This window comes from Scyliorhinus torazame, chromosome 31 (assembly GCF_047496885.1).
Source record: "Scyliorhinus torazame isolate Kashiwa2021f chromosome 31, sScyTor2.1, whole genome shotgun sequence".
NCBI lineage: Eukaryota > Metazoa > Chordata > Chondrichthyes > Carcharhiniformes > Scyliorhinidae > Scyliorhinus > Scyliorhinus torazame.
Genome location: NC_092737.1, coordinates 28,655,244 through 28,680,824, shown reverse-complemented (window position 1 = coordinate 28,680,824; position 25,581 = coordinate 28,655,244). Strand labels below are relative to the sequence as shown.

The following is a 25,581-nucleotide window of genomic DNA, read 5'->3' as shown; positions in this document are numbered from 1 at the left end:
GACGTCTGGATCATTTCAGGTTTGAGAAAGATTTAATAAGGGTCCAGAAGAGATTGCTTACATTGCTTACCTTTGAAAGAACGTCTCAGAATTTTGAAATGAAGATGGTGCTTGAACTCCAGGTAATGGAATTGGGCGAAGACACAGACGATCTGTGAAGGGGTCCCGACATGTGTTCAGATACTGGGTTTAACACCGGTTTAAGGATAATAGAGTGTGGGAGACACGACTGCGATGTGGTGGGGTAAGCGGTGCCTGGAAATATTAAGTAAATGGAGAAAGACGGTCTTAGTGATGGTGTGACTATGAGTTTAGAACCACATATCCAGGCCAAATGTGACAAAACGTTTGTGCCACTTCTGCTGAGGTAGCATCAGCTGGTTCAATGCTGCCTTCATTCCATGCATCACCATCCCTCTTCTAAATATTATTTTCAGTCGCAAAGTCAACTTATATATATTTTCTTATATATCTTTTTTCCGACCGGTCTCCGAAGCATTATTATCCATGTTGAGCTGTTCTCCTAAAATGAAATGAAAGAAAATCGCTTATTGTCACAAGTACGCTTCAAATGAGTCGCCGGAATGGCGCTTGTTCGGGGAGGCTGGGAGCAGAATTGAACCGTGCTGCTGGCTTGCTTTAAAAGCCAGCTATTTAGCTCAGTGTGCTAAACCAGCCCCTTGGATCCGAGAAGATTAAAAGGTGACCTTACTGAGGTGTTCAAAGTTATGAACACTTTTGAGAGGACAATGCAAGATATTCTGTTTCCACTACTTGCTGAGTCAGTGACTGCGGGGTCACAATTTCAAGATGGTCAGCAAGAGAGTTCGGAGTGAAATGAGTAGAAACATCTTTATTCAGAGAGTTCTTGGGGTATGAAATGCGCGGCCAGGGCAGCACGGTGGCGCAGTGGTTACCACTGCTGCCTCATGGCGCTGAGATCCCAGGTTCGTTCCCAGCTCTTGGTCACTGTCCATGTGGAGTTTGCACAGTCTCCCCGTGTTTTCATGGGTGTCACCCACACAATCCAATGATGTGCAGAGCAGGTGGATTGACCACGCTGCATTGCCCTTAATAGTAACAAATGAATTGGGTACTCTAAATTTATTTTTTTCAAAAAAATGGAATGCGCTGCCTGGGAGAGTGGTGGAGGAGGAGTGCAGAGGATGTTTCAAAAGAGAGCTGGATATATATTTGAAAGTTGTGTATTTAGAGGGCTACGCGGATAGGGCTGTGGAATGGGACTAGCTAGACAGCACTTTCAAGGAGCTGGGGCAGACAGGATGGGATGAAAGGCCTCTTTCTGTGCTGTAATACTCTGAATGACTATGACTCTTGTTATTTTGGTCATATGGTATCACGTCTCGAAAAATCATTCCCAACGTTAACAATTCAGACTTGCGTCAGCAACTGGAATATATGGTTCAATTTATTTTATTCAACATGGCGCAATGAATAAAGGACCTGACTCTGTTTTTAATCAATATGCTGGTAAAATAGTTTAATCTGTATGAGTTTTTGACGGTGTAGAATTAGTTCAGATTAACTGCAATTAATCTGGAACGGAAATCTTTGAGTGAAAATTTTGACTTCATTTGTTTGTTCAGTGATTGTAAATAAATCCAGTCAACTTGGGACCAGATTTTCTGACCTGATGGATTATCGTTCTTATAAATAGATGAAAACGTCTCAACACGTCAATTGGAAACTCCTCTCAGCATCGAAACCTACCATCTCATCATTTACTCTGAGAGAAAGGGAAAGAAGGCAATGGATTTTCTGACCAAGCTCAAGATTTTATGGGCGCTATATGATGTACAAACGATATACTTCCCCGTTCTGGCTGCGTTCGGTGTGCCAGGTAAGCAACTACCTGGAGCAGATAGATCAGTAACCGGAGATTGCCAGTGTGGGGCATCTTTGCCATGCATCCCGCTCCTTTGTTCATTTGTTTATATACGTTATGCAATGGAAATGGAAACTGTTGTTTTAAGAAGTAGATTGCAAGTAAATGAGCAATATGGAATTGGCTACAAAGCATTTTGAGAAAGTTGGAGGTGGATAAAGAGCTCTCTTTCTTTCCTTCTTTCTTTCTTTCTTTCCTTCTTTCTTTCTTTCTTTCCATTCTTACTTTCCTGCGGTCCTTTCTTAGTTTCCTGACGTCCGTGCTTCCTTCCATCCAATATTTCCCACTATTTATCTTTCCTTCTTTTTTTCATTATTGTTGGTACATGAATTCTAACTGCATGAATGAATTGAACCAGTGCCTTTCTCTCACCTTCAACCATATATATTGCAGAATGTTGATATTACTGTTTCTCACTGGTTTAATTTGATTACAATGCTACCTGTAGTCACAATGGTTATAGATCATTCAATGCTGTCAGTTCGCGCAAAATATTTCAATTAACATTTAACCCTGTGTCTTCGGAACAATTCTTTGTATTCCTGAATAGGATCTACAATGTTTAAAATTGGGATGTTGTGAAAGTGAATTCATTCGATAATATGTTATGATTTGTTTTGTATGCATTGAAACCAACTGATTTCACATCATGAGAGAAATAGCACTTTGGCTAGAATTTATAGATTAAATATTCATTTTAACATGTGTCATCCTCAACAAAATTTGAAAACGTGCCTGAAACATCAATAGAGCTTGATGATAACTAAATAATTTTGTAGATTTTCAAATGCTCAATACCCATTTCTCTGGCGAGGTGGGGTGCACTTCTATCGTTCAGTTGAGTCAACAGTTCAATATTTCGATTCTAAGAGCAGGGAGTCAATCTGCACCTCACTTCCCATGGAAAAGGTAGCAGCGATTGGTATTCTAGTGGCGTGCAATCTGCCACAGAAACTGAGAACCTGAAATAAAAGTAAGAAGTGTTGGAAGTACTCATTAATTCAGCCAGCAAGTGAGCAATGAAGAAAACAGAGTGTTTCCCTCAGGCCGTTGAAGAAACCTTCCCTTTTGTTCGCTGTGCACAGTTGGTGACTTGTGATACCTCCTGCATTTTCTGCTTTTGTTTCCCTGTGCAGTGTTTTGCACGGAGACCAAAAGAATGGAAACATGTCTTCACAATCATCAGATTGCTCGATGAAATAGTGAGGTGTGTTCCCTTTTATTGACGTTCTCAATTCCATGTAAAAGTGATCATTCTCAATCTGTGCACATTGAGAGCTGCAACATCATTCTGGTCTGGGGGCCCCAAACATGCATGCATTCCCCTCACCCAAGAGCTAGCTCTCACAGAGGACAACTACAACTTACAAGCGACCCAACTTTCCTCTTGCTACTGACTCATGTTAGGAACCACAATATTTGTAAAGGGTGAGAAGGATGCATGTTGCCCATCGCGTCTGCACTCTACTCAAATCCCTTTGGATTCTTTGTGCTTTCTGAGTAGCTTTTTCAATATCTCCTTCCGCCTAAACGTACTTGAGCACATCTGCATCCGGATCATTCTCCTCCTGCACCCCAAATGGAATTGTATGCTTTACTTTAGTCTGTCTCTCCATGTTCTTCCCACCAAGATGTGTCACCTCGTATTAAAGAAAACTGGAGACTATCAGTCTAAGAGAAACATAATTCAAAGCCAAAATCAAAGTCAAAATTATGAGCTGAGGACACAATTGGAAAATAAAACTACAGAAATGACACGAATTAAAAGTAACACCTCGTGAAGTCAAAGAATTTTGAACATCTCAAAGGAAACAATGTAATCAGATCTATGAGATGAGGTTATGTCAAAATGAGTACTCAGTTGGATTAGAATGTTTGGATCAAAGATACTTTTTACAATCAAAGAAAATAATATTGTTACACGATGGGGGGGTTTAAACTAATGCAGCAGGGGCATGGGAACCTGGATTGTAGCTTTAGGGTACGGGAGAATGAGAGTATAGAGGTCAGGAGCACAGATTTGACGTCGCAGGAGGGGGCCAGTGTGCAGGTAGGTGGTTTGAAGTGTGTCTACTTCAATTCCAGGAGTATACGAAATAAGGTAGGGGAACAGGCAGCATGGGTTGGTACCTGGGACTTCGATGTTGTGGCCATTTCGGAGACATGGATAGAGCAGGGACAGGAATGGATGTTGCAGGTTCCGGGTTTTAGGCGTTTTAGTAAGCGCAGAGAAAGAAGCAAAAGAGGGGGAGGTGTGGCGCTGCTAGTCAAGAGCAGTATTACGGTGGCAGAGAGGATGCTAAGTGGGGACTCATCTTCCGAGGTAGTATGGGCTGAGGTTAGAAACAGGAAAGGAGAGGTCACCCTGTTGGGAGTTTCCTATAGGCCTCCAAATAGTTCTAGGGATGTAGAGGAAAGGATGGCGAGGATGATCCTGGATAAGAGCGAAAGTAACAGGGTAGTTATTATGGGAGACTTTAACATTCCAAATATTGACTGGAAAATATATAGTTCGAGTACATTAGATGGGTCGTTTTTTGTACAGTGTGTGCAGGAGGGTTTCCTGACACAATATGTTGACAGGCCAACAAGAGGCGAGGCCACGTTGGATTTGGTTTTCAGTCATGAACCTAGCCAGGTGTTAGTTTTGGAGGTAGGAGAGCACTTTAGGGACAGTAACCACAATTTGGTTACGTTTACGCTAGTGATGGAAAGGGATAAGTATACACCGCAGGGCAAGAGTTATAGCTGGGGGAAGGGCAATTATGATGCCATTAGACGTGACTTGGGGGAAGGGGGGGGGTGGGGATAGGTTGGATAAGTAGACTGCAAGTGTTGGGCGCACTGGATAAGTGGAGCTTGTTCAAGGATCAGCTACTGCGTGTTCTTGATAAGTACGTACCGGTCAGGCAGGGAGGAAGGCTTAGAGCGAGGGAACCGTGGTTTACCAAAGAAGTGGAATCTCTTGTTAAGAGGAAGAAGGAGGCCTCTGTGAAGATGAGGTGTAAAGTTTCAGTTGGGGCGATGGATAGTTACAAGGTAGCGAGGAAGGATCTAAAGAGAGAACTAAGACGAGCAAGGAGGGGACATGAGAAGTATTTGGCAGGTAGGATCAAGTAACTTAATATGGATGATAATGGCATAGTGTAGGTTAGATGGCTTTTGTTTCGGTGCAACATCGTGGGCCGAAGGGCCTGTACTGCGCCACTTGTAACTGAACTCCATTCTGAACATTTCCCATCAGCCACCACCATCTATCTTCTTTCAGCTAGCCAATTTCTGATCCACGTCTCTAAATCACCCTCAATCCCCAGCATCCGTATATTCTGCAATACCCTATCGTGGGGAACCTTATCAAAAGCTTTACTGAAATCCATATACACCACATCAACTGCTCTCCCCTCGTCTACCTGTTCAGTCACCTTCTCGAAGAACTCGATATGGTTTGTGAGGCATGACCTACTCTTGACAAAGCCATGCTGACAATCCCTGATCATATTATTCCTATCTAGATGATTATAAATGTTGTCTCTTATAATCCCCTCCAAGACTTTACCCACTACAGGCATGAGGCTCACCGGTCTATATTTGCCGGGGCTGTCTCTGCTCCCCTTTTTGAACAAAGTGACCACATTTGCTATCCTCCAGTCCTCTGGCACTATTCCTGTAGCCAATGATGACATAAAAATCAAAGCCAAAGGTCCAGCAATCTCTTCCCTAGCCTCCCAGAGAATTCTAGGATAACTCCCATCAGGCCCTGGGAACTTATCTATTTTCAGCCTGTCCAGAATTGCCAACACCTCTTCCCTACGTACCTCAATGCAATCTATTCTAATAGCCTGGGTCTCAGCATTCTCCTCCACAACATTATCTTTTTCCTGAGTGAATACTGACGAAAAATATTCATTTAGTATCTCGCCTATCTCTTCAGACTCCACACACAACTAACCACCCTTTCCTTGACTGGTCCTACTCTTTCCCTAGTCATTCTCTTATTCCTGACATACCTAAAGAAAGCTTTTGGGCCTCTTGATCCTACCTGCCAAATACTTCTCATGTCCCCTCCTTGCTCGTCTTAGCTCTCTCTTTAGATCCTTCCTCGCTACCTTGTAACTATCCATCGCCCCAACTGAAACTTCACACCTCATCTTCACATAGGCCTCCTTCTTCCTCTTAACAAGAAATTCCACGTCTTTGGTAAACCACGGTTCCCTCGCTCTCTGCCTTCCTCCCTGACTGACCGGTACATACTTATCAAGAACGCGCAGTAGCTGATCCTTGAACAAGCTCCACTTATCCAGTGTGCCCAACACTTGCAGCCTACTTCTCCACCCTATCCCCACCCCCCCAAGTCACGTCTAATGTCATCAGAATTGCCCTTCCCCCAGCTATAACTCTTGCCCTGCGGTGAATACTTATCCCTTTCCATCATGAACGTAAACGTCATCGAATTGTGGTTACTGTCCCCAAAGTGCTCTCCTACCTCCAAATCCAACACCTGGCCTGGTTGATTACCCAAAACCAAATCCAACGTAGCCTCGCCTCTTGTTGGCCTGTCAACATATTGTGTCAGGAAACCCTCCTGCACACACTGTACAAAAAACGACCCATCTAATGTACTCGAAATATATCTTTTCCAGTCAATATTTGGAAAGTTAAAGTCTCCCATAATAACTACCCTGCGACTTCCGCTCTTATCCAGGATCATCCTCGCCATCCTTTCCTCTACATCCCTAGCACTATTTGGAGGCCTATAGAAAACTCCCAACAGGGTGACCTCTCCTTTCCTGTTTCTAACCTCACATACTACCTCGGAAGATGAGCCCCATCTAGCATCCTCTCCGCCACCGTAATACTGCTCTTGACTAGCAGCGCCACACCTCCCCCTCTTTTGCCTCCTTCTCAGAGCTTACTAAAACACCTAAACCCCGGAACCTGCAACATCCATTCCTGTCCCTGCTCTATCCATGTCTCCGAAATGGCCACAACATCGAAGTCCCAGGTACCAACCCATGCTGCCAGTCCCCTGCCTTATTTAGTATACTCCTGGCATTGAAGTAGACACACTGCAAACCACCTACCTGAACACTGGTTCCCTCCTGCGACGTCAAATATGTGCTCCTGACCTCTATACTCTCATTCTCCCTTACCCTAAAACTACAATCCAGGTTCCCATGCCCCTGCTGCATTAGTTTAACACCCCCCCCCCCCCAAAGAGCACTAACAAATCTCCCCCCAGGATATTTGTGCCCCTCAGGTTGAGATGTAGACCATCCTGTCTGTGGAGGTCCCACCTTCCCCAGAAAGAGCCCCAGTTATCCAGAAATCTGAATCCCTCCCGCCTGCACCATCCCTGTAGCCACGTGTTTAATTGCTCTCTCTCCCTATTCCTCATCTCACTATCACGTGGCACGGGCAACAACCCAGAGATAACAACTTTGTTTGTTCTAGTTCTGAGCTTCCATCCTAGCTCCCTGAAAGCCTGCCTGACATCCTTGTCCCCTTTCCTACCTATGTCGTTAGTGCCAATGTGGACCACGACTTGGGGCTGCTCTCCTTCCCCCTTAAGGACCCGGAAAACACCATACGAGCCTTCACGTACCCTTGCACCTGGGAGGCAACATACCAAACGTGAGTCTCTCACGCTCCCACAAAATCTCTTATCTGTGCCCCTGACTATGGAGTCCCCAATTACTAATGCTCTGCTTCTCTCCCCCTTCCCTTCTGAGCAACAGGGACAGACTCCGTGCCAGAGGCCCGTACCCCATGGCTTACCCCTGGTAAGTCGTCGTCCCCAACCCCCACCCCCACAAGTATCCAAAGCGGTATACTTGTTTCTCAGGGGAACGATCGCAGGGGATCCCTGCACTGACTGCTTCTTCCCAGTCCCTCTTACAGTTACCCATCTATCTCCAATCTTTGGTGTAACTAATTCCCTAAAGCTGCTATCTATGATCCCCTCTGCCTCCCGAATGATCCGAAGTTCTTCCATCTCCAGCTCCAATTCGGCCTTGGAGGAGCTGGAGATGGCAGCACTTCCTGCAGGTAAAATCTGCAGGGACACTAACGGCATCCCTCACCTCAAGCATCCTGCAGGAGGAACATTGCACTCCCTTCCCTGCCATCCCTCTAACTTTCTACCAAGATCTGGCTAACAACTAAATTAATTTAAAAAATTAAAATAATAATAATAATACAATATGGTACTTACCTCACACCAATGTGTTTTATTATTAGGTTAGAGGAGGAAGGCGGGTGGGAGACACTACACGTGTAGTGTCTCGGGTTTGCTCTCCACCAGAATTTATTGGTGAGGGACTTCCCAGAAGTCCGCGGGTCGAACTTCCTGTTCCCGCCTTAAACAATAAAATTTTTAAAAAAACAACAGCAAAGAGGGACCGAAAACGGGACCAGGTAAGTGTTTACTTAAATACTCACCTACCAGCTGCTTCTGCGCTCCGCTCCCGCTGAAACTCCAAGATCTGCTCCTGTAAGGTAAGTTACTTTAAATCACAGTACTCACCCACCAGCAGCCTCTGCACTCCGCTCCCGCTGAAACTCCAACTGATCTCCCCTGCAAGGGAAGTTCTTTTAAACCTAAATAGTTACCGGCAACCCCTGCGACTCAGCTCAGAGATAGCCAGCAGAGCCAGCTCTCACAGCTCGGTACATGGGAAAGATAGGACATAGCAACCGAGCTCACCAGCGATTACATCTAAAGAAGACCAAATTTTAAAAAGAAGATTGATTGTCAAGTTCAGCCTGAAGGTCCCTTCTACCACCAAGAAGGATCGAGAAGCATATCTTTTTCCTTTCTGTAAAGAAAGTAATTGCAGCTTTTACAAGAAAAATATATAATAATAAAATAACTTAATTTAACCTGAAATAATGGTTATTCCAAAGTCTACTTTACTTACTTAGCAATGCGGGACCCAGGATCGATGCTATTAAGTGATAAGTAGATGAAATCTTCGGTGGAGGTATGGGTTATACCGGGGGATAACTTGAAAACATAGTTTGACCTGAATAGAATCATAGAATCATAGAAGTTTACAGCATGGAAACAGGCCCTTCGGCCCAACCAGTCCATGCCGCCCAGTTTTTTACCATTAAGCTAGTCCCAGTTGCCCGCACTTGGCCCATAACCCTCTATACCCATCTTGCCCATGTAACCATCTAAATGCTTTTTGAAAGACACAATTGTACCCGCTTCTACTACTACCTCTGGCAGCCCATTCCAGACACTCACTACCCTCTGAGTGAAGAAATTGCCCCTCTGGGCCCTTCTGAATCTCTCCCCTCTCACCTTAAACCTATGCCCTCTAGTTTTAGACTCCCCTACCTTTGGGAAAAGATGTTGACTATCTACCTTATCTATGCCCCTCATTATTTTATAGACCTCTATAAGATCACCCCTAAGCCTCCTACGCTCCAGGGAAAAAAGTCCCAGTCTATCCAGTCTCTCCTTATAACTCAAACCATCAAGTCCCGGCAACATCCTAGTAAATCTTTTCTGCACTCTTTCTAGTTTAATAATATCCTTTCTATAATAGGGTGACCAGAACTGCACACAGTATTCCAAGTGTGGCCGTACCAATGTCTTGTACAACTTCAACAAGACGTCCCAACTCCTATATTCAATGTTCTGACCAATGAAACCAAGCATGCCGAATGCCTTCTTCACCACCCTGTCCACCTGCGACTCCACCTTCAAGGAGCTATGAACCTGTACTCCTAGATCTCTTTGTTCTATAACTCTCCCCAACGCCATACCATTAACTGAGTAGGTCCTGGCCTGATTCGATCTGCCAAAATGCATCACCTCACATTTATCTAAATTAAACTCCATCTGCCATTCGTCGGCCCACTGGCCTAATTGATCAAGATCCCGTTGCAATCCTAGATAACCTTCTTCACTATCCACTGTGCCACCAATCTTGGTGTCATCTGCAAACTTACTAACCATGCCTCCTAAATTCTCATCCAAATAGCACCCACTGAAGCCTGCATCGGAGTCAGGGAGTGAGAATCCCTGTTCATCATTTAGAATATCGGCCCATTGTGGTGTAGCGGGAATTCTAAGAATAGTGGTGAGTTTTCATAAACAAGCGCCAGGGTTCCAGGTTCGATTCCCGCCTTGGGTCACTGTCTGTGTGGAGCCTGCACGTTCTCTCCGTGTCTGAGTGGGTTTCATCCGAGTGCTCCGATTTCCTCCCAGACGTGCTGTTAGATGAATTGGACATTCTGAATTCTCCCTCAGTGTTCCCGAACAGTCGACGGAGTGTGGCGACCAGGGGCTTTTCACCATAACTTTATTGCAGTGTTAATGTAAGCCTACTTGTGACAGTAATAAAGATTATTGAAGACTGATATCTGTGATGCTCGAGATCTGCGGAGGAGACGAGATGAATCATCCACTCGGTAGTTCTGGCTAAAGATAGTTGCGAATGCCTCAGTCATGTTTTTTGAACAAATGTGCTGGACTCCTCTATCATTGAGGATGTGGGCATTTATTGACGCTCCTCCTCCAGGAGGAGGAGGCTGAATGTGGCAGGACTGCAAAGCTTTGATCTTATGAGTTTGTTGTGTAATCGCTTAGCTCGGTCTATTACGTGCTGCTTTTGCTGTTTGGAACACACGTATACCTGTGCTGTAGCTTCACCAGGTTGACACCTCATTTTTTGATATTCCTGATGTTGCTCCTGGCATGATATCCTGCACTCTTCATTGAACCAGGGTTGATCCCCTGGCTATGTGGTAAAGATACAGTGGGGGATGTGCTTCGCCATGATGGTTCAGATTATAGTTGAATACAATTCTGATGCTGATGACGCACAGCGCCGCATGGATGTCCAGTCTTGAGTTGCTGGATCTATCCCATTTACCACAGGGTGATGCCACACAAAACGATGAAGGGTGTCCTCAATGTGAAGACGGAACTTTGTCTCCACAAGGACTGCGCAGTGGTCACTTCTAGGTATGCTGCTATGGACAGATGCATCTCCAGCAGACAGGTTGGTAATGTCAAGTATATTCTCCCTCTTGTTGGTTCCCTCACCACCTGTTGCAGTCTCAGTCTAGCAGCAATTCCCTTTGGAATATTGCCACCTGGGAGTGGTACTACAGAGCCACTCTTGGCGATGGAAATTGAAGGACCACACACAAAGCATTTTCTGCTCCCTTGCCACCCTCAGTCCTTCCTCCCAGTGGTGTTCAACACGGAGGAGTACTGATTGTATGTGGTATTGAACACGAGGTTTCCTTGCCCATGTTTCATCAGAACCCATGAGACTCCATGGGATCCAGACCTGATGTTGACGACTCGCAGGGCAACACTCTCCCGACTGTATACGACTGTGTCTGCTGGGTCTGTCCTGTTGCTGAGACAGGACATAGCCAGGAATGGCGATTGCAGTGTCTGGGACATTGTCTGTAAATTATTATTCTGTGATTCAGACGATGTCAGGCTGTTGCTCAACTAATCTATGAGACAGCTCTCCCAACTTTGGCATAAACCGCCAGATGTTATTAAGGAGGATTTTGTTGTTTTTTTAATTTTATTTTTTAAGGTGGGAACCGGAAGTTCGACCGGCGGACTTCTGAGAAGGTCCCCCCCCCCCACCCTTAACAATAAATTCTGGTGGAGAGGAAACCCGAGACACTACACGTGTCGTGTCTCCCACCCGCCCTCCTCCTCTAACCTAATAATCAATCCCATTGGTGTGAGGTAAGTGCCATATTATATTATTATTTTTTTTATTGTATTTTTAAAAATTCATTTATTAGCCAGATTTTGGTTGAAAGTTAGAGGGATGGCAGGGAGGGGAGAGCAATGTTCCTCCTGCAGGATGTTTAAGGTGAGGGATACCGTTAGTGTCCCTGCTGATTTTACCTGCAGGAAGTGCAGCCATCTCCAGCTCCTCCAAGACCGAGTTAGGGAACTGGAGCTGGAGTTGGATGAACTTCGGATCATTCGGGAGGCAGAGGGGATCATAGATAGCAGCTTCAGGGAATTAGTTACACAAAAAATTGGAAATAGATGGGGACTGTAAGAGGGACTGGGAAGAAGCAGTCAGTGCAGGGATCCCCTGCGGTCGTTACCCTGAGTAACAACAAAGAACAAAGAATAAAGAAATGTGCAGCACAGGAACAGGCTCTTCGGCCCTCCAAGCCCGTGCCGACCATGCTGCCCAACTAAACTACAATCTTCTACACTTCCTGGGTCCGTATCCCTCTATTCCCATCCTATTCATATATTTTTCAAGATTCCCCTTAAATGTCACTATCGTCCCTGCTTCCAACACTTCCTCCGGTAGCGAGTTCCAGGCACCCACTACCCTATGCGTAAAAAACTTGCCTCGTACATCTACTCTAAACCTTGCCCCTCTCACCTTAAACCTATGCCCCCTCGCCATTGACCCCTCTACACTGGAGAAAAGCCTCTGACTATCCACTCTGTCTATGCCCCTCTTAATTTTGTAGACCTCTATCAGATCTCCCCTCAACCTCCTTCGTTCCAGTGAGAACAAACCGAGTTTATTCAACCGCTCCTCATAGCTAATGCCCTCCATACCAGGCAAGATTCTGGTAAATCTCTTCTGCACCCTCTCTAAAGCCTCCACATCCTTCTGGTAGTGTGGCGTCCAGAATTGAACACTATACTCCAAGTGTGGCCTAACTAAGGTTCTATACAGCTGCAACATGACTTGCCAATTCTTATACTCAATGCCCCGGCCAATGAAGGCAAGCATGCCGTATGCCTTCTTGACTACCTTCTCCAACTGTGTTGCCCCTTTCAATGACCTGTGGCCCTGTACTCCTAGATCTCTTTGACTTTCAATACTCTTGAGGGTTCTACCATTTACTTTATATTCCCTACCTGCATTAGAACTTCCAAAATGCATTACCTCACATTTGTCCGGATAAAACTCCATCTGCCATCTCTCCGCCCAAGTCTCCAAACAATCTAAATCCTGCTGTATCCTCTGACAGTCCTCATCGCTATCCGCAATTCCACCAACCTTTGTGTCGTCTGCAAACGTACTAATCAGACCAGTTACATTTTCCTCCAAATCATTTATATATACTACAAAGAGCAAAGGTCTCAGCACTGATCCCTGTGGAACACCACTGGTCACAGCCCTCCAATTAGAAAAGCATTCTTCCATTGCTACTCTCTGCCTTCTATGACCTAGCCAATTCTGTATCCACCTTGCCAGCTCACCCCTGATCCCGTGTGACTTCACCTTTTGTACTAGTCTACCATGAGGGACCTTGTCAAAGGTCTTACTGAAGTCCATATTGACAACATCCACTGCCCGACCTGCATCAATCATCTTAGTGACCTCCTCGAAAAACTCTATCAAGTTAGTGAGACACGACCTCCCCTTCACAAAACCATGCTGTCTCTCACTAATACGTCCATTTGCTTCCACATGGGAGTAGATCCTGTCTCGAAGAATTCTCTCCAGTAATTTCCCTACCACTGAAGTAAGGCTCACCGCCCTGTAGTTCCCTAGATTATCCTTGCTACCCTTCTTAAACAGAGGAACAACATTGGCTATTCTCCAGTCCCCCTGGATATCCCCTGAAGACAGTGAGGATCCAAAGATTTCTGTCAAGGCCTCAGCAATTTCCTCTCCAGCCTCCTTCAGTATTCTGGGGTAGATCCCATCAGGACCTGGGGGCTTATCTACCTTAATATTTTTTAAGACACCCAACACCTCGTCTTTTTGCAACTCAATGTGACCCAGGCTATCTACACACCCTTCTCCAGACTCAACATCTACCAATTTCTTCTCTTTGGTGAATACTGATGCAAAGTATTCATTTAGTACCTCGCCCATTTCCTCTGGCTCCACACACAGATTCCCTTGCCTATCCTTCAGTGGGCCAACCCTTTCCCTGGCTACCCTATTGCTTTTGATGTACGTGTAAAAAGCCTTTGGATTTTCCTTAACCCTATTTGCCAATGACTTTTCGTGACCCCTTCTAACCCTCATGACTCCTTGCTTAAGTTCCTTCCTACTTTCCATATATTCCACGCAGGTTTCGGCTGTTCCCAGCCTTTTAGCTCTGACAAATGCCTCCTTTTTCTTTTTGACGAGGCCGACAATATCTCTCGTTATCCAAGGTTCCCGAAAATTGCCGTATTTATCCTTCTTCCTGACAGGAACATGCCGGTCCTGAATTCCTTTCAACTGACACTTGAAAGCCTCCCACATGTCAGATGTTGATTTGCACTGAAGCATCCTTCCCCAATCTATGTTCTTCAGTTCCCGCCTAATATTGTTATAATTAGCCTTCCCCCAATTTAGCACATTCATCCTAGGACCACCCTTATACTTGTTCACCAGTACTTTAAAACTTACTGAATTGTGGTCACTGTTACCGAAATGCTCCCCTACTGAAACATCTACCACCTGGCCGGGCTCATTCCCCAATACCAGGTCCAGTACCGCCCCTTCCCTAGTTGGACTGTCTACATATTGTTAGAAGAAGCCCTCCTGGATGCTCCTTACAAACTCCCCCCCCCCCCACCCCCGTCTAAGCCCTTGGCACTATGTGAGTCCCAGTCAATATTGGGGAAGTTGAAGTCTCCCATCACCACAACCCTGTTGTTTTTACTCTTTTCCAAAATCTGTCTACCTATCTGCTCCTCTATCTCCCGCTGGCTGTTGGGAGGCCTGTAGAAAACTCCCAACACTGTGACTGCACCCTTCTTATTCCTGATCTCTACCCATATAGCCTCATTGCCCTCTGAGGTGTCCTCCCGCAGTACAGCTGTGATATTCTCCCAAACCAGTAGCGCAACTCCACCTCCCCTTTTACATCCCCCTCTATCCCGCCTGAAACATCTAAATCCTGGAACGTTTAGCTGCCAATCCTGCCCTTCCCTCAACCAGGTCTCTGCAATGGCAACAACATCATAGTTCCAAGTACTAATCCAAGCTCTAAGTTCATCTGCCTTACCCGTAGTACTTCTTGCATTAAAACATATGCACTTCAGGCCACCAGACCCGCTGTGTTCAGCAACTTCTCCCTGTCTGCTCTGCCTCAGAGCCCCACTGTCCCTATGCCCTAGTTCTCCGTCAATGCTCTCACCTTCTGACCTATTGCTCCCGTGCCCACCCCCCTGCCATACTAGTTTAAACCCTCCCGTGTGACACTAGCAAACCTCGCGGCCAGGATATTTATGCCTCTCCGGTTTAGATGCAACCCGTATAACAAGTATACCGCTTTGGATACTTGTGGGGGGGGGGTGGCTTACCAGTGGTAAGCCATGGGGTACGGGCCTCTGGCACGGAGTCTGTCCCTATTGCTCAGAAGGGAAGGGGGAGAGGAGCAGAGCATTAGTAATTGGGGACTCGATAGTCAGGGGCACAGATAGGAGATTTTGTGGGAGCGACTTTTGGTATGTTGTCTCCCAGGTGCAAGGGTACGTGATGTCTCGGATCGTGTTTTCCGGGTCCTTAAGTGGGAGGGGGAGCAGCCCCAAGTCGTGGTCCACATTGGCACTAACGACATAGGTAGGAAAGGGAACAAGGATATCAGGCAGGCTTTCAGAGAACTAGGATGGAAGCTCAGAACGAGAACAAACAGAGTTATTATCTCTGGGTTGTTGCCCGTGCCACGTGATAATGAGATGAGGAATAGGGAGAGAGAGCAATTAAACACGTGGCTACAGGGATGGTGCAGGCGGGAGGGATTCAGATTTCTGGATAACTGGGGCTCTTTCTGGGGAAGGTGGGACCTCTACAGACAGGATGGTCTACATCTGAACCTGAGGGGCACAAATATCCTGGGGGGGGGGGGGGAGATTTGTTAGTGCTCTTTGGGGGGGGGGGGGGGCTTTAAACTAATGCAGCAGGGGCATGGGAACCTGGATTGTAGTTTTAGGGTACGGGAGAATGAGAGTATAGGGGTCAGGAGCACAGATCTGACGTCGCAGGAGGGGGCCAGTGTTCAGGTAGGTGGTTTGAAGTGTGTCTACGTCAATGCCAGGCGTATACGAAATAAGATAGGGGAACTGGCAGCATGGGTTGGTACCTGGGACGTCGATGTTGTGGCCATTTCGGAGACATGGATAGAGCAGGGACAGGAAAGGATGTTGCAGGTTCCGGAGTTCAGGTGTTTTAGTAAGCTCAGACAAGGAGGCAAAAGAGGGGGAGGTGTGGCGCTGCTAGTCAAGAGCAGAATTACGGTGGCGGATAGGATGCGAGATGGGGTCTCTTCTTCCGACGTAGTATGGACTGAGGTTAGAAACAGGAAAGGAGAGCTCACCCTGTTGGGAGTTTTCTATAGGCGTCCAAATAGTTATAGTAATGGAGAGGAAAGGATGGCGAAGATGATTCTGGGTAAGAGAGAAAGTAACAGGGTAATTATTATGGGAGACTTTTAATTTCCAAATATTGACTGGAAAAGATATAGTTCAAGTACATTAAATGGGTCGTTTTTTGTACAATGTGTGCAGGAGGGGTTCCTGACACAATATGTTGACAGGCCAACAAGAGGCGAGGCCACTTTGGATTTGGTTTTGGGTAATGAACCAGGCCAGGTGTTGGATTTGGAGGTAGGAGAGCACTTTGGGGACAGTGACCACAATTCGGTGACGTTTACGTTAGTGATGGAAAGGGATAAGTATACACCGCAGGGCAAGAGTTAGTCTGGGGGAGGGCAATTATGATGCCATTAGACATGACTTCGGGGGGGGGGGGGGGTGGGGGGGGGGGTGGGAGGGGTATAGGTTGGAGAAGTAGGCTGCAAGTGTTGGGCACACTGGCTAAGTGGAGCTTGTTCAAGGAACAGCTACTGCGTGTTCTTGATAAGTACGTACTGGTCAGGCAGGGAGCAAGGCGTCGAGCGAGGGAACCGTGGTTTACCAAAGAAGTGGAATCTCTTGTTCAGAGGAAGAAGGAGGCCTATGTGAAGATGAGGTGTGAAGTTTCAGTTGGGGCGATGGATAGTTACAAGGGAGCGAGGAAGGATCTAAAGAAATAGCTTAGACGAGATAGGAGGGGACATGAGAAGTATTTGGCAGGTAGGATCAAGGAAAACCCAAAAGCCTTCTATAGGTATGTCAGGAATAAAAGAATGACTAGGGTAAGAGTAGGGCCAGTCAAGGCCAGGGATGGGAAGTTGTGTGTGGACTCTGAACGATAGGCGAGATACTAAATGAATATTTTTCGTCAGTATTCACTCAGGAAAAAGATAACGTTGTGGAGGAGAATGCTGAGACCCAGGCTAGTAGAATAGATGACATTGAGATACGTAGGGAAGAGGTGTTGGCAATTCTGGACAGGCTGAAAATGGATAAGTCCCCAGGGCCTGATGGGATTTATCCTAGGATTCTCTGGGAACCCAGGGAAGAGATTGCTGGGCCTTTGGCTTTGATGTTTATGTCATCATTGGCTACAGGAATAGTGCCATAGGATTGGAGGATAGCAAATGTGGTCCCTTTATTCAAAAAGGGGAGTAGAGACAACGCCGGCAACTAGAGACCGGTGAGCCTCACGTCTGTTGTGGGTAAAGTCTTGGAGGGGATTATAAGAAACAAGATTTATAATCATCTAGATAGGAATAATATGATCAGGGATAGTCAGCATGGCTTTGTGAAGGGTAGGTCATGCCTCACAAACCTTATCGAGTTATTTGAGAAAGTGATTGAACAGGTAGACGAGGGTAGAACAGTGAATGTGGTGTATATGGATTTCAGTAAAGCGTTTGATAAGGTTCCCCACGGTAGACTATTGCAGAAAATACTGAGGCTGGGGATTGAGGGTTATTTAGAGATATGGATCAGAAATTGGCTAGCTGAACGAAGACAGAGGGTGGTGGTTGATGGGAAATGTTCAGAATGGAGTTCAGTTACAAGTGGCGTACCACAAGGATCTGTTCTGGGGCCGTTGCTGTTTGTCATTTTTAACAATGACCTAGAGGAGGGCGCAGAAGGGTGGGTGAGTAAATTTGCAGACGACACTAAGGTCGGTGGTGTTGTCGACAGTGCGGAAAGATGTAGAAGGTTACAGAGGGACATAGATAAGCTGCAGAGCTGGGCTGATTGGTGGCAAATGGAGTTTAATGACGGTGAGGTGTGAGGTGATTCACTTTGGAAGGAATGACAGGAATGCGGAATATTTGGCCAATGGTAAAGTTCCTGGAAGTGTGGATGAGCAGAGGGATCTAGGTGTCAATGTACATAGATCCCTGAAAGTTGCCACCCAGGTTGATAGGTTGGTGTAGCAGGCCTATGGAGTGTTGGCCTTTATTGGTAGAGGGATTGAGTTCCGGAGTCATGAGGTCATGTTGCAGCTGTACACAACTCTGGTACGGCCGCATTTGGAGTATGGCATACAGTTCTGGTCACCACATTATAGGAAGGACGTGGAAGCTTTGGAGCGGGTGCAAAGCACATTTACCAGGATGTTGCCTGGTATGGATGGAAAATCTTATGAAGAAAGGCTAATGGACTTGAGGTTGTTTTCGTTAGAGAGAAGAAGGTTAAGAGGAGTCGTAATAGAGGCATACAAAATGATCAGGGGGTTAGATAGGGTGGACAGTGAGAACCTTCTCTCGCAGATGGAAATGGCTAGCACGAGGGGACACAGCTTTAAACTGAGGGGTAATAGATATAGGACAGAGGTCAGAGATATGTTATTTACGCAAAGAGTGGTGAGGCCGTGGAATGCCCTACCTGCAACAGTAGTGAACTCGCCAACATTGAGGGCATTTAAAAGTTTATTGGATAAGCATATGGATGATAATGGCATAGTGTAGGTTAGATGGCTTTTGTTTCGCTGCTACATCGTGGGCCGAAGGGCCTGTACTGCGCTGTATCGTTCTATGTTCTATGAGGAATTTACCGGGTCAAGAGGGCTGGATTTGTCGTTGTTAGTTCCCGTACCTTGGTCGATGCCGGGTGCTTCGCCCAGCTTCATTCCTTTTATTGTGTTTTTATGGCGGTTGAATTCAAGCGAGTGACTTGCTAGGCCATGTCAGAGGGAATTTAAGATTCAGCCACTTTGCCGTCGGTCACTAGTCACATGTAGGCGAGGCCAGTGAGGATGGCAGATTTCATTCCCTAAAGAATGTACCTCTTTTCCCCTGTAACCCAACTTACTGTTTTATACTCTGATATTTATCTCAGTAGCTTATGAACATTGGGATTATTCTATGATATTTTCTCCGCTTCCCACACACCTGCTGAGTTTGTGCGCACGCTCCCCACAGTTAATGTATCTGAAATAACGGTTTCTTATTTAAGTCATTTTTAAATATTTTGTTGCATGTGTTTTTGTGCTGAAACTGGCATATTTCATAGAACATAGAACATTACAGCGCAGTACAGGCCCTTCGGCCCTCGATGTTGCGCCGACCTGTGAAACCACTCTACACTATTCCCTTATTGTCCATATGTCTAGCCAATGACCATTTGAATGTCCTCAGTGTTGGCGAGTCCATTACTGTTGCAGGCAGGGCATTCCACGCCCTTACTACTCTCTGAGTAAAGAACCTACCTCTGACATCTGTCTTATATCTATCTCCTCTCAATTTAAAGGTATGTCCCCTCGTGCTAGACATCACCATCCGAGGAAAAAGGCTCTCACTGTCCACCCTATCCAATCCTCTGATCATCTTGCATGCCTCAATTAAGTCACCTCTTAACCTTCTTCTCTCGAACGAAGACATCCTCAAGTCCCTCAGCCTTTCCTCATAGGATCTTCCCTCCATACCAGGCAACATTCTGGTAAATCTCCTCTGCACCCTTTCCAATGCTTCCACATCCTTCCTATTATGCGGCGACCAGAATTGCACACAATACTCCAAATGCGGCAAATAAAAGCAACTTTGTCCATCAAACACCATTCCTGATTCATTTGCATCATGGTTTACTCTATGATTAGTGCATCTCTCCATTTTTTTACACAGCTGTCACTGGACTTCGCTAAAGAAATGAAGATCAGTATCAATTCTGAAAATTTCAATTGGCCTTATGCAAATAGACTTTTGCAGGCTAGAGTGTTTGTTTTTCGTAGAATTTACAGTGCAGAAGGAGGCCATTCGGCCCATCGAGTCTGCACTGGCTCTTGGAAAGAGCACCCTACCCAAGGTCAACACCTCCACCCTATCCCCATAACCCAGTAACCCCACCCAGCACTAAGGGCAATTTAGCATGGCCAATCCACCTAACCTGCACATCTTTGGACTGTGGGAGGAAACCAGAGCACCCGGAGGAAACCCACGCACACACGGGGAGGATGTGCAGACTCCGCACAGACAGTGACCCAAGCCGGAATTGAACCTGGGACCCTGGAGCTGTGAAGCAATTGTACTATCCACAATGCTACCGTGCTGCCCTTTATTGTTTTCCAATACCTTTTATTTAGAATACATTATTCTGGACATCGGTCTTATACCGCCCTGTTTTTATTTTACTGTTTTCAAGTTTGAGTGTAATCCATTCAGCCCCTCGAGATTGCTCCACCATTCAATAAGATCATGGATAATTTAATTGTGGCCTTAACATAACTATCCTACCCAACTTCCATAAACGTTACCTCCCTTTTACGTCACCAATTTATGGTAATTTAATCTGGGGGATTCCCTCGAGGAACTAGATTACTTTTACTTATTCATTCGAGTTTTCTCATCATCCGAGAAGGTAACAGTAATGTTTCCACAGTGCCAGATGGCGATAGACTCATTTCACCTTTGAGGGGGAAAGGTGATATGTGGTTATTTAAACTGAGGCTCACCAAACCTCAAGCGAGGGGGTAGGTTGAGGAGGCAGGGCCTTCATGAATAACATAAAAATGGGAATTGAAACCCATTCTGTCGCCCATAATCTGCATGAGGAACCAGCTGTCCAGCCAGCGGAGCTAAACTGACTCCATTCATCTTAAATACCTCAATTAAGTAGACGCTCAATTTGGACATTCAAAGGGATACATGTCTATTCTGCACATTCTTGGCCCGGTTTCCTTATTTGGCTGTTCATTGCTGATGGACCTGGCGAGAACCAATATTTGTAGAACTGCTTCTCATGCGGAAAATGTCGTGTTTCCATCACCAGATGAAAAAGTGAGCTCACTACCTGAGAACGAATTCAGGATAGGTAAAGAAAGTTAGTGCTACAGAAATGAAGCCATCTCCGTATTAAACTGGAATGAAGTAACGTTCTGCTGTTGCCATATGAATGCTGACTATTTTACCTACCTTACATTTTCTCACAGTTAATGTGGTGACGATTGCCATCTTATCGCGGGGAAAGTGTGGCCTCTCCAAATGTGTGACTCGCTATCTGGTGGCTATGGCACTTGCGGATCTACTGGTCGTTATCATTGATCTTGTACTTCGACAGATTCCTATTGTTTACCGGGAACAATTTATTTTCTTCAGGAACGTTGCTCTGTGTAATGTCCATGCAGTCTTCCTTTATGCGGCCACAGACTGTTCTGTCTGGTTCACAGTCACGTTCACTTTAGACCGATGTGTAGCCATTTGCTGTCAGAATCTGAAATCAAAATATTGCACGGCGAAAACAGCAGATGTGGTTCTCGGAACCGTGACAGTTGTAAGCCTTTTGAAGAACATTTTCTGGTATTTCCTATATACCACTGAATATTGGCTTTCGAACAGTTCCTGGTTTTGCCGTGTTGATTTCAGTGTAACTCGTTCAATGGCCTGGGCTGTTGTTGAGTTAATGCATTACATTCTAACGCCATTTATTCCATTTGTTTTGATTCTACTGTTTAATGCATTAACAGTCAGATACATCTTAATGGCCAGCAAAGCCCGCAGTAGACTCCGCAATCAAAGCCATGGGGCGAGTGCCAGTGACCCAGAGATAGAGAACCGAAGGAAATCCATAATGCTACTGTTTATAATATCAGGGAATTTCATATTCTTATGGGTGGTGTTCATGGTCTGTTCTATATTGAAACGATTGGATTACTTGCGATATTCTGTTCCTATGCCCATGTTTCTACGGGAAATTGGCTTCATGCTGCAGCTCCTCAGTTGTTGCACCAACACTTTTATTTATGCAGTGACTCAACGGAAATTTAGAGAGGAGTTTTTGCTCGGAGTAAAACGTCCATTGAAAATGATGGCCAAATTGGTGCATTGAGTAGACATCACAAATGGGAACATTGTCAAGTATTTTGCTGTCATGATCTGCACAGTCCACTGTTGGGCTAGAGTTAATCCTTTTTATTTTCCGAAACAGTTCTCAGACTGGTAGAGAGTCAATTGCAAGTTGCAAAAGGACTTCGCAAGGTCATGCCTGCAAGAATGGGTCCCACACACGAATTATCTACATGAGGTTTGAGCAATTGCAAGCTAAAGATGATTAGCCGCTTCACTCTATCCCACGTTCAGCTTGAATTTAAAGAGTGTTTCTGAAATGACTCCTTGCTGTCACTGTTTCGGCGATACAGACTAATCCCCATGAATGTCTAAACAAGAGCTCCGCATTTGAATGTCAATCAATTGTTTTGATCTCTGCTATTCTTTGAAGGAAGGTATTCGAGCATAAGGTTGACACCAACAAAAACAAAACAGGTATCAGGATGATGCTGATTTATCTTAACATTTGCACGATAACTTGAGAAAACGCGAAGAAAGATTATTACTTAATTGTTACATTCCAAACCTCCACTCCACCATTTGCATTCGTCTAAGCCTGCTGCTTGTTTTTTTGTATGATTTCTGGAGAAGGTTGAGCGGATTAAACCAAAAATAGTTTAGCTCACTTTGTGTTATGTATGCTCTACCTGTTGCGGATAGGAAGACTTTGAACCAAAATTAAATGCACTTTTCCCAATGATAACGTTGTCCACCTAGTAACACATTATTTGGAAAAGAGGAGAGGTGGCTAGATTAGATGTCAATTGTACTGATAAACTCTTGGCTGTCTGTACAATGGACTGCCTTGTCAGAGCACTGGGCTAGACATGGGACGTGGCTGGCACCGTACAATGCACCAGCAATGTCCAGGGCATGGTGCAGCATAGATCTTGTATCAACTACCGCAAATGCTCAGGTGTGGGTACATTGACCTCCCGGGTCTGGAATTCTAATCGGGTCATGCACGATATACTCCGAGTTAACACGTATGGTGCACTCGCAGGCCCACATATTCAATTCTGAAGGATCTTGTTGCAGTGCACTGTCAGATTCCTTTCGGACACAGGCCCGGGCCTCAGAACAACATATTCCAGTCTCCCAGTCCATCATATTCCTAAGTTCACTATTTCTGGTTACCAGTACAGCTCATTCCACGATTCAAGTATATCATGATGTGGAGATGCCGGCGCTGGACTGGGGTGAGCACAGTAAGAAGTGTTACACTACCAGGTTAAAGTCCAACAGGTTTGTTTCGAATCAGTAGCTTTCGGAGCACTGCTCCTTCCTCAGGTGAATGAAGAGGCGGGTTCCAGAAACATATATATATAGACAAAGTCAAATATGCAAGACGATACTTTGAATGTGAGTCTTTGCAGGTAAATAAGTCTACAGGTCCAGACAGAGCAACTGGAGAGAGGGATAATCACGGGTTAAAGAGCTGTTAATTGTCTGAAGCCAGGATAGTTGGTAGGATTTCGCAAGCCGCTGCCAGATGGTGCAGGGTGAATGAATCCAAGGTCCTGGCTGTGGCCGTACTCATGTGTGCGGAACTTGACCATAAGTTTCTGCTCGACGAGTATATCATGTATGTCATGTTTCGCGATCCTTATGAAATATAATCGCGTGGCTTGAGGAACACATTTGCACATTTTGAACAGAGGCTTGCTTGTTCTTGGCGAACACATCCTAGGATTTTGGTGCAAGTTATTCCCTGACCCATAAGGAACAATTTCCAAAGTCTAAAGAGAGCACATTTCCTGTTGCTAACACTGATGAATTGCATTCCTTGCACCTGGAGCTGCAGTAATGGATGTATACCCTCTGCAAGGCAAGATGCAGAGGGAGAAAAACATGGTCATAATTATTCGAGCACGTCATGTAAATTCAAGAATACAGCTACAGCACTCCCGAAATGACTCGTGTTTACAGCTTCCAACAAGTTACCGATTTACTGTAAATGCATAGTGCTGAAACAAATGATGATCCATTGTCATGAAGCTTGTTACATTTAAATTCCACAGCCATTGTACGCTTCTGGTACTGGACACTAATAGTTACCATTCTGGTAAGTCTCGGAGTCTGCTCCATCACTCAGTGAGATTATGATCAGTCTGACCTGATTATCCTCAAATCCAACTTTCTCAACTTATCTGCATAACCGATGATTCCCTTACTGATTAGAAATCTGTCTATCCCAGCCTTCAATATGCTGAACCAGTTCTCCCCTCCAACTCTCTGCTGTAAATAATTCCATAGATTCAGTACTTTCTGAGAGAAGAAATTCCTCCTCATCTCTGTCTTAAATGGGCGATTCCTTTACTCTGAGATTATGTGTTCTGGTCCCAGACATTCCTACAAAGGAAAACAACCACTCGACATCTACTGGCTCAGCCTTTTGAGAAACCTCTGTGTCTCAATCATCGAAGTGAGTGAATTCATATTTTATGATAATTATGTGATTTGTGGAGTGGCGGGGGTAAATAAACCGCACACACCTGTGATCCAAATTGCAACATGTGGGACGGTTAGGCCAACTCCCACAAAAATGTTGTTACGAAGAATAGGAATGGTTTCATGTCCATTATTAGACTTTCAATTCCCGATTTTCTTCACTCAATGGAACACCTTCCTCCTTCCGTTTTGGAATCCGAGCCCTCAGAGGTTTCTGGATTACCAACTCAGTGACAATATCACAGCGCTACCGCCTCCCCAGGTCGAAGCTGCTGTTGCCGTTGTTGTCGAACCTTCAATTAGAATTGGAAGTTGTATATCAGTTTCTCACCAGAAAGATAGTAGATCTGGATTTCTGCTGAACGTCCTCGGGGAATATTATGTATTGTCTGGAAGAATGACATAGCCACAGACAGCGAATGAAGCGATGGAAATTGTGGAAAACATTAACATTGAAGACCATTAATCAGAATATATTCAATTTTATCTGACAACAATGCTGGCGTTATTTTGAGTGATGAACATTGTTTTGATCTTTTCGCTTGAGTAAAATGAACAGGAATAGAAACACGTTTAAATTACTGATGGACGGCAGCGTTCCTGATTGTAATCCATTGTTTAACTTATGACCTTTTTCAAAAAAGAATCCATTGTCCAAATTATGTAATTTCCTTCCAAAGTTTGAATGAAAAAGAGAGTTTGTGAAGATTACGCTTCTCCCAGATAAAATGCAAGGCTTATGTTCGTATATGCGTTATTTTAAATGCACTGCAAAGATATAACATTTCGGAATGATTTAGCTCAGTATCTGCTATATGTCTCATCTGTTCAACAATTTTTTCTATCACAGATTTAGTCTTGTCCCACCTTCCCGACCTTCACTTGGCTAAATCCATTGGATTCCTAAATGTGTCGCAGTGTGCATAAATTAACCTGAAATGTTAACACGGTTCCTCTTTCAGGAGATAGAGTATCATAGAATCATAAAAGTTACAATGCAGAAGGTGGCTATTCGGCCCATCTTGTCTGCAAAGGCCCTTCGAAATAGCATCATACCCATGCCACAGCTCCACGCCATCGCCGTAACCCAGCAACTC

At 45.1% G+C, this 25,581-nt stretch overlaps 1 protein-coding gene across 1 annotated transcript; it reads left to right on the top strand.

Annotated features, from left to right (window-relative positions):
- Positions 1 to 885: 885 nt before the first annotated feature.
- Positions 886 to 22,725, top strand: LOC140404540 (probable G-protein coupled receptor 139). The gene is made up of 2 exons (XM_072493144.1): positions 886 to 1,861; positions 21,139 to 22,725. The coding sequence occupies exons 1-2, from the start codon at positions 1,771 to 1,773 to the stop codon at positions 22,032 to 22,034; spliced, it is 987 nt and encodes a 328-aa protein (XP_072349245.1). The 5' UTR covers positions 886 to 1,770; the 3' UTR covers positions 22,035 to 22,725.
- The last annotated feature ends 2,856 nt before the right edge of the window (positions 22,726 to 25,581 follow it).